Below are 14,590 nucleotides of genomic sequence, written 5' to 3' on the forward strand. Positions count from 1 at the left end.
CCTGTTTGAAAAATAGTTTTATTAAATACTTTATGTCCTAGCTATCATAAATACAGAAAACAATAAGTTATGATGGCTATTCAGGAGCTGAAATGGAGAGGGGACCATCTGTTCTGAGGGGGTCTAGGTCTACGGGTGTTAGCCCCTCTGGGACAGCTGAACTAAATCCCACAGCAACGGCTGGGAGAATTAATCCTAGAATAAATAATGGGGAGACGGAGCACCTTTGGCTGAGGACAAAACTGTGTCCTGACAGGATCACAAATGAATCCTCCTCCCCCAGCGACCACAGCTTCCCTTCAAAGTTGAGTCTTCTCGTCCTGAGAGCGGCCACTTGTCAGTTACTTTTAAAAAGTCTCTTCTGTTGAAAGTCTGCGCCAGGATTTCATTTCCCTTTAAGATGAAACAAAAAGAAAAATATAAGTGATCATTTTTACTAATAATCTGTAAATAAAAGCTACAAACTCAGAACGTACACATTGCTGCCAGGCACGATTCTCTCCTGGTGTTGCTTCGTCAGACTGAACCTCCTGAAGAACGTGGGCAGTTTGAGCTTCGCTCTGGCGGATCTCGAGGAAATGCTGAAAAGAGAAAAGGCTCTCGTGTCAGACTGGGCTTTGGGAAAAATGCTGTAGAGCCGAGGCGCTAATGAGAAGCTGTGTGGACAAATGGACTGCTCGGCACTAATGTGTAAAGGACTCGGTATGACAGGAATTTCATATTCAGCACTGCCTCCAAAGAGGTTTTGTTCTCATTTTCTGCCATTTAAAACATTTTCAGTCCTCAACTTCCACACTAGTAATGTTTAAAGACTCAAAATGATAAACCCACCATTCTCCTTGTAACTGTTTAGCTTCTATTCTCTCCTGTGCAGCTGTTTGCTTCTCTCCCTCCTCCTCTTCCTCTTCTTCTCTTATGTCCACATCCTCCGGTATCTGGTCCCACAGCTCGCTGTTAACCCACAGAGCTTCTCGAAGACCTCGACCTCGGCCTATGCAGGTCACCCGGCGACACAAAGGGCAGCCCACGGTGAGCAGACCGTTCCTCTCCGTTGACATCCTCTCCAGACACGAATCGCAGAAGGTGTGCCTGCAGTGGAGCACCCGGGGGATCCTCTCCTCCCGGGAGTAGGGCAACAGGCAGACGCTACAGTCGCCATCCTCACAGAGAACCATGGTCAACCCTGACAACTTGTGGACTTAAGGATTTTTCTACAAAATCTAAATTTTTAATGGGTGTGAATAGGCTTTCTGCGAGTCCAGTGTTTAGAAACAATGGTGAAGATGATGGCTCCAGCAGATCCCAAGCTCAACAAAGTGACTCCCTAATACATTAAAAAACATTTTTATTAGCTATTAGAAGCATTGTTGCATCAAATTTAATTTAAATAAACGTTAATCTGAATTATTGTAGTATTGATGTTTTTTAATCCAGACAATGAACCTGATTAGAAAGGACACCAATATACCAAAATACACTACCATCTACTATCTTATGCTGAGTTGAAAGAAAAATGTTTCAATAATAATAATAATAAAGAGTGTACTTACAGCTGGCCTTTGCGTGTAATTTATTGTCCGTCTTTGGCTGCACAGCTCAGCCTCTCTGCAGTGAATGGTGTCAGAAAGCCGGCTCGTCTGCCTCCTGTTAGGAGTGTCTGTTGGGTTTGTGGGGGCGGAACAGAAACGTCTCCAGCTCTTTCTCTTTCTCACGGCCCCATACCCACCCAGCATAACAGCTGGGGAAGCAGAGCGGAGGGGACGCTCTTTGTTCAGTGTTTGACGACAGGCAGGTGGAGAAACGGGGAAATGACGCAACGGGAGGCGGGTGTAGTCACACAGAAAAAGTAATCTAGTTAGCTTTAACATGAAAAACATTAAAAACATCCTTATGTTTCAAGATAAATTGAAAAGGTTTGATATTCTTCAGGAATAATAGAAAAGGAGGGCTCGTCCGGGATTTGAACCCGGGACCTCTCGCACCCAAAGCGAGAATCATACCCCTAGACCAACGAGCCGGTTGCAAAGAGTTCTGTGGTAGCGTTTTTATATGTTGACATATCCATGACTTGACTGTATTTAATCAACAATCATTGCGTCACTATAAGAGAATATAATCACAACCTCAATATAAGGACTAACGGATGTCAGCAAATTCCTGAAGACTATTTGGACGGAATCGACGTCAGAAATATTTTTCCTTCCAAAAATACAACTGACCACAAAGAGTAGGGACCCTACACTATTTTGTTGGTTTCTACCGTGACTGGCACAGCATATAAATCACCAGTTCTGAGACCGTCCTACTTTGGCAAACCGTCCTATACGTAGGATAATTTGACAGTGACTTCTGACAAACCGTAACCCTAACCATAACCCTAATCATAACCATAACAAATATTCACATTGGCCTAAAAAAATGAAGTAAATTTGGGGATTGCGTTGTTTCCGCATGCGCAGAAACAACGGGTAGACTGTTTCGTGTGGTAGGATGGATTCCCAGAACACCGGAACACGACCACAAGACAATTCAGAAGTGAAAACGCGCATTAGCTTGAAAACTGGTAGCAGTGCTGACCACTTACGTAGACTCCACAGTCGACTCTACAAAAATTCACTGCAGAAGTTTGAAGTAAATATGTCAACAGTCCTCCGGTACAAAAATTGGGCTCGTCCGGGATTTGAACCCGGGACCTCTCGCACCCGAAGCGAGAATCATACCCCTAGACCAACGAGCCACGTGTTCATAGGATGTCTGACAATATCCTTTAATCGTCGATAAAACCAACATGATGACATATATTATGATATCATTTGTTACAAAGCGTTAAAGGTAACAGGGAATTTCCAAACACGAACTTACATAGCTAGACGTGTGGATAACAAGTCTCTTTTGATTATTTTAAACCACTTGCTTCCTGTGCTCTGGAGTTACGTACAGCGTGTTGACATCACATGCCGGGGTGGAGTTACCGCCTTACCTCAGGAAGCGCGCTGTTCGGTTGTGCAGTGTAGTCCAGCTAGTGATGTAAACAAATAAAGTTGGATGAGTTGAAACGGACCAGCCACAGCCAGCAGCTAACGTGAGCTAACTATGCTGGAAGCAGAAACCACCTCCGTGTAGCAGTCAGGTCAGCCTTGGTTTAGCTCGCTGTGTATTATGGGTTGCTAGTAACGTTTATGGTTGCTAAGTTATAGTGAACTTCTTGCGTAGGGAAAGGGCACGTGAAGCGACCGCAAAGCCAGTCCGCTTTAAGTTACTAACAGGACTTTACTTTAAACCAGATGGAGGCTTTTCTGGGGTCGATGCACAACCCTGATCTGAGGTAACTTGCACTGCGCTTAAAGAACTAACTTGGGCAATGAGCATTTACAGAAATTACATCCTTTTCGTTATTTGGCTTTTCCTTTCAGCTCAGTCCTTTCATCGTGTGAGCCGGAGCTTCAGGAACTGATGCGACAAATTGACATCATGATCAACGATCAGAAGAGGAAGTGGGAAGATGAGACTTGTGCCTTGGAGCTCAGGCTGAAAAGTAGAGAAGAGGAACTTTTAAACTCAAGGAGCACAATTGAACGGAGGGAACTGGAGGTGAAATAGAAGAGCCTAAGAGTTTATTCTAAACAGGAGCAAAGTTCTAAAAGATAAATAATGATGTGTACACGTGTTTATCCAGTGTTGGTACTCCTCCCTCGATCCTGTTAGTGATGTTCATGGACAGGATGTCAAAGTGTAGCCGGTGTGAGGAGGTGTCCATTGTGGGAACCTCAAAATCACATCCCTGTGTTGTGCAAATTATCATATCAGCGAAACTTCAAGATATAAATATAAAAGGACATACGTATTAACATTAATGTTTATGGGACATTAACAGGTAAAAGGTGCTGCTAGGTGTGCACATATACTTTGTGGCAGAGTGCAGTGAGGTGTGTTTAGTCTTGATCAGTATGTGTGGGTCTGACCAAAGTAGATGAATTAAAGAGTCTGATAGCAGCAGACTCGCAGACAGTCAGGTTAAAAGAATCTCCAGGTTGATGAGCTTCATGCCAACTACAGATTCGGCCTTCCTGATGAGGTTATTCAATCAGTTTGCATCCAACAGATATAGTTCTTCATCACAGCATGACCATCAGCATGCACTGGAGCGGTTTGCAGCCTGGATGAGGGCCTGCACCTACAAGTCTGAGGCTATGATCTTAGTCACAAGTGAAGGGAACGTGGAGTGTGAGATGCCTGCAATCTCCTAAAGTGCGTGCTGAAATCTGGGGAATGACCTAACAAGTGTGGTGGTAGATGCAAGCAGCTGAAGTGAGTCTGGGCTTAGCGGTAGGATTAGGAGCTTGGACATCTGGAGGGAGCTCAGAGTCGAAGCACTGCTTCTCGCTCTTAAAAAGAGCAAGTTGAGGTGGCCTCTAATCAGGACACTTGCTCCCTTTTTAAGGTTTCCCAGCGGCGTTGCTTTGTCTGCTGCCGCCACAAATCAATGTCAGATGAGGGAAAGAAAAATGGATGTTGTTGATATGATTGAATCAGCCTTTATTTAAGTAAAACTAGATTTGGATTCTTTACTTTTGTTGATGATTTGACGATGACAAAATTTGTAGATTGTAAACCTGCAATTTTTGTGGGCACCAACGATGAAGTGGGGTGGTGCATCAAGGCTCAGTGTGAATAAATAAAGAGCATTTTGAGTAGAGACCAAAAATAAAAAAATATGCAGCTGGTAATGAGCATAGCCTCAATATAAGATAGTTGCTAACACAGCTCATAAATTGTGTGCTCATATTAACTCTTTCCAACACCATTACTGTACCCATGACTGTAGATTGGATTACTCCGCAAGCAGCTTGAAGATGTCCAGACTGGCCGACAAGAGTTAGCCGCCAAGTATGAGCAGCAACTGCACAAACTCCGTGAAGAGGTGTGAAAACTCGTCTGTTACAAATCTTTTCTGCTGTTGCTTGGGCAGAAGTTTACAGTTTTTCTGTTTGTACTCACTCTCCCGCATAATTTCAAATATAGTAAGTGCATTTTTTTTCCTGCAGTTGGATAAGTTAAAGAGAAGTTACCACAAGCTTCAGCGCAAACACCTCAAGGACGCTAACGCAGGAGTGAAAGAGACAGACCTCCAGAAGGTGAACCCTGATATCACCCCAGTCATGCCATTGGATTGCTGCCGTCTGCTGGGTATGTGAGGTATAATCATGCTCCCCTCTCTCTGCAGGAATATCATCAGCGCTCTCTGGAGTGGGAGCAGCACCGCACCCAGAGCCAGCAGGAGCTCACAGCCCTGGAGGCCGAGAATAAGAGCTTGAAAGATGAGCTCTCACACATAAAAGTAAGTTCAGTGACTTCAGCATGTAAAGAAAGCAGAGGCTTGTCTGTTTTATTCACCACGTGTTTTCTGTTGTTTCCAGTCCCAGTGGGCAGCGCATCAAGTGGAGAGGGAGCACAGGGATTGCTGTTTGGAGGTGCAGCGCCTGCGCTCTCAGCTGGAAAAAGCTCAGAGAAGTCTGCACACACAGGAGCTGGAACTGGAGCGTCTCCGACCACTTGAGAGTTGGCAGGTAGGTTCAGAAGCCTGGGGAAGGTGATAGGACGGAAGATTTTGAATTAAACAACACTCACAGCAAGTTTCTCCGACATGTATTAAGCCTGTAAGAAAAGTTAAATGAAAAAGTCTTTAGTCTACCGATCAACTTTATCAGTGTCGAGAAACTGAGCTTTAACATTTAATCCAGTGCCCATAAACCTCTTAATGTTGATTATTCAGTTAAGCATTTTCAAGCTCAAAGTTCCTCATAGGTGCCAGGTTAGAATATGTTTTAATCAGCTGAGGATCCGCTGTTTTGCAGGTGCTTTCTGAGGAATGGGAGGAGCTGGACTCCCAGGATGCATTTGTGCGGCGAGCCAGTCTTGAGCGCCAAAGACTCCGTAACGAAACAGCCAGATTCAACCAAGCGCTGCAAGCTAAAGATCAAGTCATTCGGTGGGTGTATGCCTAGTGATGTAGTTCAGCAACTTGTACAGAAGGGGGCGTACTGCGTCCACACTGTAGGCAGGATGTTACCTTGTAGCACTCAGGTTTATTCACCAAGCTTTCCAAGTGACTGACTCTGAAGTATTTGCAGCCAAAACGAGAGCTGATCAAATTCTTTAAATGCTAAGCAAACTGGCCATCTACCTGCAGACTGCGTCAGTTGTAGATGTAGGGAGTGTGAAAAATGTGGTATAACTGGTCTGTGGGCTACTCCTGCTTGTGCTGTTGTTGGTCTGTCAGCGACTGTTAAATACGACCCGAGTGTTGAAAACCACAACAAGTGTCCACTGCAGCCACGGTCTGTACTTTTCATACTGTAGTTTTTCTAATCTTTAATGATTGTTTCATGGTTCTCCTGTCCCTAGTGAACCAGGGAATCCACTTCCCTATTCCAAGCCAATTGTCAACCAATGAGGATTCAACAGAATCCTAGATCATCCATGTCCAGTGATATGCAGTTAGGATTTTGGAGGACTGCGTTTCATGTGTGCACAAATTACACTTTAGTCCTGTCTGTTAAGGGTTTTGGGTTTTTTTTTGCTATTCCCAGAAAAGTCTTGATCAAGTCACGAGCTAGAAGCTAAACTCAGTGTGACACTCCATAGAATATTTATTCCTGTTTATTTAAAATTACAACATCAGTAATCAAGTGATATTTTTATCCAGCCTGCATGAATCAACACATCCTTCTTAATATCTTTTCTTCATCTTCTGATGTTTTCTGTTGGGAAAAACAATTAGCTATTGTCCATCATAAAGGTTGCCATCCTGTGAGTGTTTGTGTGATGTTCTTGTGCAGCTCTCTGGAAGACTGTCTGGTAGCTCAGGGCTGCACCGGTGTGGAAATCCTCAGACGAGAGCTGGAGAAGACTGCAGCCAAGCTCCAAGGTGCCCAAGCATATCAGGGTCATCTCAAGGCTGAACTGGCATGTCTCAAAGAGAGGTAATGTTAGTCCGCCCCTTCATGTAGTCCAAAACCCAAGTTTGTTTTTTAGTCTTTTAGTCCTGTCTTGAGCTGAAGTAAATAGTGAGTGAGTGGGAATGGGGTGCGCCTGATTTATATCACCAGAAGAAAAATTAGAGACTTAATCACTTTTCAGATTCAGATCTTTTTTCTGTGCGAGTCATTGCTTTTATTTGTCTGGACTCAGGCTGCAGGTGGTGAGTAAACAGAGAGATGAAAACTTGAAGACGGAGCAAGAACTGCGAAGCCTGAAAGCTGAATGTGACTCTTCTATGGCTGAAGCGAAAAGGGTCTGTGTTTTTGTTTTTGTTTATTTTATTTTTTTTCATTCTTGTGCTTGTTGTTTAACAATCCTGCCTACGTTTGATCTACAGCTCAGAGAGGACCTTGAGCGGGCCAGGCAGACTCACAGCGGCGAAGTTGAGGGAATGAGAAAGGAGGTGTCAAAGCTGACCAGCGAGCTGCACGAACGCGACCTCGCCATCGCCAGTCTGAGCACCTCCTCGTCCAGCATCAAGCAGCAGCTTCGCGATGAGGCGGAGCGATCAGAGAAGAAGGCTGCTGAGCTCAAAGTGAGAATTCATTCTAGAGAGAGAACTAGAATGATCAGATGAGCCTCTATGAGCAGCAATCCCTTTAAAAATGGGGATAGCCGGGCTGAGCGATCAACAGCCATCCAAGGCCCCTTAAATCCTCTCCTCCTAATAACAGCAAGTTTATAAAGGATCTAGATTAATGGACTGCATGAATGCTGTACTGGGCAGGGACTGGACAGTGAAACTTGAAGCTTTTACCCAGAAAAATGGTGGACCCTTAACAAGCCGATGGTGTAACGTCCCGTCCTTTGCTGCTCTCCGTTTGTGTAATCAGCTAGAGCACAGGTGTCGAACTCCAGGCCTCGAGGGCCGGTGTCCTGCAGGTTTTAGATGTGTCCTTGATCCAACACAGCTCATACAAATTGCTAAATGACCTCCTCAGCATGTCTTGAAGTTCTCCAGAGGCCTGGTAATGAACTAATCATGTGTTGTTAAAGATGTGTTGACCCAGGGTGAGATCTAAAACCTGCAGGACACCGGCCCTCGAGGCCTGGAGTTTGACACCGCTGCTCTAGAGCCTGTTTGTTTCCCACCTAAGAAATACTGGTACATTTATATTCAACAGGAGGAGTATAACCAATCACAGAAGTTGAAAAATCTTTAACTTGTGCGAATGGATTCATCTGTGTTCACATACGCTTGCTTTCACTTTGCATTTAGTATAAACATTAAATCTTTCTAACTTGTTTTTACAGGCACTTTAATAAATAAGGCACTTACTCACAAACCTCGATTTCCTGACGGCTGGTTTGCTATTTCTTAGCATTTATTCTGTATCTCCGGCAGATTAATGCAGCCTGTTTTGTGCCAAATGTGAAATGATGTTGTATTCTTTGAGGTTCGTTACATTTTTCTCATTCTTTCACAGATGACTCAGGCACAGCTGGAGATGGTACAGGCTGAGAACCAGCACCTGAAAGGTCTGCTGCAGAGACTGCAGCCTCAGTCACCAAAGGTTTGTCTGCTTCGATATCAGTCATCACTCATGTTACAGACAGGAGCCTTTTCTTTGTGCCTCTTCTGTGCTTTTTTTCTAAGTCCGACTCACTCCTCTGTCGTTTTACCCCCCTGAATCACTCATTGCTTCACAGAGGGGGGGCTCCCAGCTTGCCTCCCTGAGGGAGAGTTATGTGTCTTCTCTGAGCAGCCTGGAGCAGGAGAATCGGCAGTTAAGGCAGACACTCGCTGAGATGCAGTCACAACTTGAGGCCTCCAATCAGAGCAGTCAGGATAAATATGAACACGCCGTGCTCAGCCATGCTGCGACTGACCGAGAGCAGCCTGCATATAACAGGTAGTGAGCATATGTACACAGACAGGCTATTTTCCAACAGTGGTCGCCTGTAAAAGAGGGAAATTTTCAGTATTTTATAAAAACTAAGATATAAAATGTTTTTCCATATTAGATTTAAATAGTTTGGGGTGTTATTTTGTCACAGGCCACAGGAGAACATGCAAGTCAGAAAAGCTCAGGCTCTAGAGAACACCACTCGCTATGAAGGAGAGATCCAGGTGCTCTTTAAAGAGCTTCAAAGCTCATCCAAGACATCCACAGATCTGTCCCGCAGCCAGTCCAACGGCAGCAGACCTCATTCATCCGCCTCCTCGTCCTCCAGCAGCAGCACCACAACAAGACTGTCCACGAGAAACTCTGTGCCAGTCCTAAGCTCCAGCAAATCTGCAGCTGATGGACAAAACTCAAGCCCAGGAGACTCTCTGACCAGCAGCGATAAAGAGATTTCTTCTCCCTCTTCAGAGGTGAGCCTCATCTAAATTAATGTCTTGTAACATTTTGTTTAGGTGGGTTTAGTTTGGGTGATGAATCCTAAAGTCGCATTTTTCTTCCCTCTTTAGGACCTTTTGTCTGCATCGCTGACAGACACAGTGGTCACTCGTTTCCTGGAGGAAGAGAACCTACGGACTGAGGAGCTGCTGCAGAGTCTGGACAGCCACATCTTCGGGATGAAGGAGAAGAACAACAAGACACTCTCCACGTTCCTGCACAGCAGCTCAGAGCTGGACTCTGCCCAGATCTCAGTGCAGGATGGTCAGTGATGCAGTCACAACAGTGCCACCTGTGTTCTTGTGCTTTATATCATCATGAATGATCGCAGATGGGTTAGTGCGTCCCTTGATTGAGTGTTTTATCACATTTATGCCACGAGTTAAACCAAGTGTTTCTTAATAACCGTCTGTAGTAAATGTTGTAGGCTGTTACACTTGAATGTGTTTATCTGTGTGCTAGAAAAAGCTGAATGTAGCTTCCAGGTCTGAAAAGTGAAGCCAGAAAGCACAAGTGCCTTGAAGCTGTATTTCTTCTAATGGCCAGCAGGGGGCGACTCCCAGAGTAGCAAAACAAATCCATTTAATTTGAAGTCTGGGAAAAATGGCCAGTGTCTCCCTTTGCCTGTGACTTCGTGTAACACTTTCCTGATAAATTTATGGGCTCAGTCTATTGCTTGAGGTCATAATGAGAACAACGTGATGTCTACTTCACAAATCGTCATCCCCTTCAGTGTCCAGAAGGCGGTTAAACTTGGTATGCTTTAAGGCATGTCTCCCTTCTGATTGACAAGATTCTGCCCTAAATCCTGCACTGCAAGATTCAGGAAGCAGGAGGAATGTGTTCGAACACCACGTAAGTCAAATGTCCAGGTAGAAGGACAAGATGATGAAGTTTGAGTAGGAGAACTTGGTTGGTCCAAACTGCTGTTTTTGTATTTTTTTTTTTTTCTTGACCTGCATATTTTATTTTATTGTCTGGAATGCAGCATCGATGGGACGTTTGCATTTCCATCCAGACAGACTCATGGTGCAGCGAGCCAAAGGAGGGTCCATCCTCCCCACACGTCTGTCATAACTTAGAAAATACCACATCGTTTACACTGTGTCCATGATGGAGGGAGAGTCAAACACACACACACACACACCATCAACACCCGTCTGTAGAGGCCCTCCAGCCCGTCGAGCGCAGGAATGCGTGCACCGTGCCAATGCTGTCATGGACCTTCATCCCCTGCGGCGTGCTTCGTCCTCATCATTAGAAAGCTGATGGAATGTTAATTTCTTCCATGTGCACCGGTGAAAAAGCTGAGGGGGGGGGGCGTGGGGACAATTTACTGCTCTCCCAGTGAAGGACGCTCTGATCGAATGGAAATAAAGTGGGAAACAAATCTCGAGAAGTATGTGTTTTTCATTTTTGCCTTCATAATGTTACAATAACAAAAGAGAAGTGATGTTCAGCTGAGCTCTCTGACTTCTCACTTTGGTATTCGTGAGCCTGCTTTACGAGCGCTTAAAGCTCCAACAAACAGCGCTCAGGAATTTGGCAAGGCAGGCATTCCTCTGGCTCTCTGCAGAGGGAGGTGAAAAGGTTTTTATATGTGCTGAGATTCCTTGAAGGGGCCTAAGTAAAAGGGAGGAGGAATTGATTTACTTATGTAATAATTCACAGAAAATAAATTCAGGCTGTAAGATGATTAGTTTAACGAACTGAAGTCTTTTCACCTTCTCAGGGTTGATGCTGGTAGTTTGATGCAACACGAGAGGACACCTACCGCCTCGAGGACTTGCTTTAAGGCAAGTCTTTGAGAAATTACTGCAAAAGCTAACTGGACTGGTGAAGTCAGCACCGCTCTGCATGACTTTGTCATTTTGCTAAAATGGTGCCAAGCATGGAAAGGAGCAACTTGGAAACCAAACACCCCTGCTGAGGGAACCTTGTGGCTAATGTAAAAGAGCCGAGGAAACATTAAAACTGTAAACGAGTGCAGCTTTTTGCAAAAAAAAAAAAAAGAGGAGGGGGGGGCAGGCATGTCAGTTCTGGTGTCTGATTGGATAACATCCTAAAAATAGGGTTATAAATTTCTATGTCTGTCTAACCTTCGCCTACCTCAGCATCTGCTCAAGAGTAATGCTTGTTTACAGTGCTGTGTTAAATCTATTGTGTAGCTTTAGGTGGACCGCCTTGACCCGGCCCAGAAGCCGTGAACAAAGAGAGACCACCATGACCACTTACTGTTTGAAAAGGAGTAGAAGGTAACAAATGATTATTGATTACTACCCTGTTTATCTCATATACAGTGGCTTGCAAAAGTATTCGGCCCCCTTGAACTTTTCCACATTTTGTCACATTACAGCCACAAACATGAATCAATTTTATTGGAATTCCACGTGAAAGACCGATACAAAGTGGTGTACACGTGAGAAGTGGAACGAAAATCATACATGATTCCAAACATTTTTTTACAAATAAATAACTGCAAAGTGGGCTGTGCGTAATTATTCAGCCCCCTGAGTCAATACTTTGTAGAACCACCTTTTGCTGCAATTACAGCTGCCAGTCTTTTAGGGTATGTCTCTACCAGCTTTGCACATCTAGAGACTGAAATCTTTGCCCATTCTTCTTTGCAAAACAGCTCCAGCTCAGTCAGATTAGATGGGCAGCGTTTGTGAACAGCAGTTTTCAGATCTTGCCACAGATTCTCGATTGGATTTAGATCTGGACTTTGACTGGGCCATTCTAACACATGGATATGTTTTGCTTTAAACCATTCCATTGTTGCCCTGGCTTTATGTTTAGGGTCGTTGTCCTGCTGGAAGGTGAACCTCCGCCCCAGTCTCAAGTCTTTTGCAGACTCCAAGAGGTTTTCTTCCAAGATTGTCCTGTATTTGGCTCCATCCATCTTCCCATCAACTCTGACCAGCTTCCCTGTCCCTGCTGAAGAGAAGCACCCCCAGAGCATGATGCTGCCACCACCATATTTGACAGTGGGGATGGGGTGTTCAGAGTGATGTGCAGTGTTAGTTTTCCGCCACACATAGCGTTTTGCATTTTGGCCAAAAAGTTCCATTTTGGTCTCATCTGACCAGAGCACCTTCTTCCACATGTTTGCTGTGTCCCCCACATGGCTTGTGGCAAACTGCAAGTGGGACTTCTTATGGTTTTCTGTTAACAATGGCTTTCTTCTTGCCACTCTTCCATAAAGGCCAACTTTGTGCAGTGCACGACTAATAGTTGTCCTATGGACAGATTCCCCCACCTGAGCTGTAGATCTCTGCAGCTCGTCCAGAGTCACCATGGGCCTCTTGGCTGCATTTCTGATCAGCGCTCTCCTTGTTCGGCCTGTGAGTTTAGGTGGACGGCCTTGTCTTGGTAGGTTTACAGTTGTGCCATACTCCTTCCATTTCTGAATGATCGCTTGAACAGTGCTCCGTGGGATGTTCAAGGCTTGGGAAATCTTTTTGTAGCCTAAGCCTGCTTTAAATTTCTCAATAACTTTATCCCTGACCTGTCTGGTGTGTTCTTTAGACTTCATGGTGTTGTTGCTCCCAATATTCTCTTAGACAACCTCTGAGGCCGTCACAGAGCAGCTGTATTTGTACTGACATTAGAGTACACACAGGTGGACTCTATTTAGTCATTAGCACTCATCAGGCAATGTCTATGGGCAACTGACTGCACTCAGACCAAAGGGGGCTGAATAATTACGCACACCCCACTTTGCAGTTAGTTATTTGTAAAAAATGTTTGGAATCATGTATGATTTTCGTTCCACTTCTCATTTGTACACCACTTTGTATTGGTCTTTCACGTGGAATTCCAATAAAATTGATTCATATTTGTGGCAGTAATGTGACAAAATGTGGAAAAGTTCAAGGGGGCCGAATACTTTTGCAAGCCACTGACTGAGTTATACAATCCAACATGTATGCTATAGAACAGATAAAACACAAGGTACAACTAAGAAAAAGAGTCAAAGCAAAGCAAGCTGTGAGGAACAAAAAGTCATTACCAAAATAAAACAGGAAGTGATAGAACGAGGGATGACAAAGAAACTAACAGACAAAACACAGGAGTCAGTCCTGATGGAAAACCAAGACTGTGACAAATCCAGGTAAATATACAGTTATTAAGCTCTTTTAGGGTTGCCAGACCTGATTCAAGGCAGCAGTGTATAATCATTCCACGTAATGCGTAATTTGTCCATCTCATTCAGCGTTCGACTGACGCTCACCAAAGGTTTGTGTCAACCCGATTAATATTTACTTCAATAAAAAGCTGAGACTTACTCCTAAAACTCTTAAATTTAAGGTGAGCCTCAACCTTCACAATATATGTTTTCTTTTAATTTTAATATATGTCTGTAGTTCTGGCAGAGACTGACTGAAAGAATCCTGAATACAGCCTATGAGAGTTCAGTGATGACACAGATGCTGGCAGGAGTGAAACTTCCAGGGGAAGAAAGATCTTCTTAAAAATTCATTTTCAGGTGAAGTCAGCAAACTTTTAAAGCACGTTTGATCAAATTTGACTCGTTTTTATCGTTAACTGTTCAAAATACATCCTCCCTCAAAGTTGATGGATTTCAAGATGGCTGCAAAGTGATGAGACTATTGATGACTGTAAGAAATTACAATGAAGTCATCATAGTCGGCCCTTTCTCCGTCCTTCATTACTGCCGCGATTGGTTTCAGACTAAAGAGAGATGAAGTGCGTTGACCCTGTTTCCCATCCTTTACCTCAGAGAACCAGCAGAGGGAGACATCACAGGCGGTTACGGCTCCGCACAAGTCAATGGCAGTGCAGCTGCCAAGTTTAATTCTCCTGTTATCTGGTGATATGCTGTAATTCAGAGAGAGCTGCGTGGGCTCACAAGAGGGTCTAACACCTCAGCGAACGTCCTTCAAAATACCAGACATCAAATACACAAGCAAATTAGTGAATCCTCTGTGGGAATATGGGCTCACAGTTATCAACTGATCTTGATGGATTGAGATATTCGAGGTATTTGTTTGAGGAATTTCTGCTATCTGTAAGATCTTGTCACGGGAATAAAGAATGAAGAATGAAGTATGATTGTTTGTGTAAAGGCTGACTTATCTCTGAATGGCTGAGGCAGTGCAGGTTCGTGGGGATTTCTCAGAGCAGACCGGGTTGGTTTGCCAGCAGATTTTGAGATTTCTCAGGATTAAGTGGTTGCAAGCTTG

At 44.3% G+C, this 14,590-nt stretch overlaps 2 protein-coding genes, 1 long non-coding RNA gene and 2 other non-coding genes across 10 annotated transcripts in view; 1 reads left to right on the forward strand and 4 right to left on the reverse strand.

Moving 5' to 3' along the window:
* On the reverse strand, positions 1 to 3,118 carry im:7152348 (RING finger protein 223). 4 transcript variants are annotated; one of them, XM_013270779.2, is made up of 5 exons: positions 2,981 to 3,118; positions 1,551 to 1,765; positions 832 to 1,324; positions 477 to 581; positions 1 to 393 (listed from the first exon to the last, which is right to left on the reverse strand). In XM_013270779.2, exons 3-5 carry the CDS (start codon positions 1,173 to 1,175, stop codon positions 348 to 350), a joined length of 495 nt encoding a protein of 164 aa, XP_013126233.1. In that variant the 5' UTR covers positions 1,176 to 1,324; positions 1,551 to 1,765; positions 2,981 to 3,118; the 3' UTR covers positions 1 to 347. The 4 variants fall into 4 exon arrangements, with proteins under 4 accessions (XP_013126233.1, XP_013126232.1, XP_013126234.1 ...); XM_013270778.2 differs by lacking the exon at positions 2,981 to 3,118 and adding an exon at positions 2,863 to 2,944; XM_013270780.3 differs by lacking the exon at positions 2,981 to 3,118 and adding an exon at positions 2,585 to 2,840.
* trnap-ugg (transfer RNA proline (anticodon UGG)) lies at positions 1,946 to 2,017 on the reverse strand. The gene has a single exon. It is a non-coding gene; the product is annotated as a tRNA-Pro (tRNA).
* Positions 2,666 to 2,737, reverse strand: trnap-cgg (transfer RNA proline (anticodon CGG)). The gene has a single exon. It is a non-coding gene; the product is annotated as a tRNA-Pro (tRNA).
* Positions 2,989 to 11,150, forward strand: cep63 (centrosomal protein 63). 2 transcript variants are annotated; one of them, XM_025902709.1, is made up of 16 exons: positions 2,989 to 3,130; positions 3,285 to 3,325; positions 3,414 to 3,591; positions 4,826 to 4,921; positions 5,046 to 5,135; positions 5,225 to 5,338; positions 5,418 to 5,567; positions 5,856 to 5,989; positions 6,840 to 6,983; positions 7,192 to 7,294; positions 7,379 to 7,576; positions 8,469 to 8,555; positions 8,692 to 8,894; positions 9,040 to 9,358; positions 9,455 to 9,647; positions 11,116 to 11,150. In XM_025902709.1, exons 2-16 carry the CDS (start codon positions 3,285 to 3,287, stop codon positions 11,133 to 11,135), a joined length of 2,070 nt encoding a protein of 689 aa, XP_025758494.1. In that variant the 5' UTR covers positions 2,989 to 3,130; the 3' UTR covers positions 11,136 to 11,150. The 2 variants fall into 2 exon arrangements, with proteins under 2 accessions (XP_025758494.1, XP_025758493.1); XM_025902708.1 differs by lacking the exon at positions 2,989 to 3,130 and having other exon boundaries at positions 3,185 to 3,325.
* Positions 5,447 to 14,590, reverse strand: part of LOC112843763 (uncharacterized) — an 11,796-nt gene continuing 2,652 nt past the window's right edge. For both annotated transcript variants that reach the window (XR_003216251.1, XR_003216252.1), the window contains exon 3: positions 5,447 to 5,581. This is a non-coding gene — a long non-coding RNA (uncharacterized LOC112843763). The remainder of the gene's footprint in view (positions 5,582 to 14,590) is intronic.

This window comes from Oreochromis niloticus, linkage group LG23 (assembly GCF_001858045.2).
Source record: "Oreochromis niloticus isolate F11D_XX linkage group LG23, O_niloticus_UMD_NMBU, whole genome shotgun sequence".
In the NCBI taxonomy this organism is placed as follows: Eukaryota; Metazoa; Chordata; class Actinopteri; order Cichliformes; family Cichlidae; genus Oreochromis; species Oreochromis niloticus.

Excerpts from the sequence above, each read along its gene's own strand:
- cep63 (XM_025902709.1), top strand. The coding sequence starts at position 3,285 with ATGGAGGCTTTTCTGGGGTCGATGCACAACCCTGATCTGAG. Across the intron at positions 5,990-6,839 it reads GCTAAAGATCAAGTCATTCG|CTCTCTGGAAGACTGTCTGG; the intron begins GTGGGTGTATGC and ends GTTCTTGTGCAG. Across the intron at positions 8,895-9,039 it reads GAGCAGCCTGCATATAACAG|GCCACAGGAGAACATGCAAG; the intron begins GTAGTGAGCATA and ends ATTTTGTCACAG.
- im:7152348 (XM_013270779.2), bottom strand. The coding sequence starts at position 1,175 with ATGGTTCTCTGTGAGGATGGCGACTGTAGCGTCTGCCTGTTGCCCTAC. Across the intron at positions 582-831 it reads AAACAGTTACAAGGAGAATG|CATTTCCTCGAGATCCGCCA; the intron begins GTGGGTTTATCA and ends TTCTCTTTTCAG. Across the intron at positions 394-476 it reads ATCGTGCCTGGCAGCAATGT|GGAAATGAAATCCTGGCGCA; the intron begins GTACGTTCTGAG and ends TTCATCTTAAAG.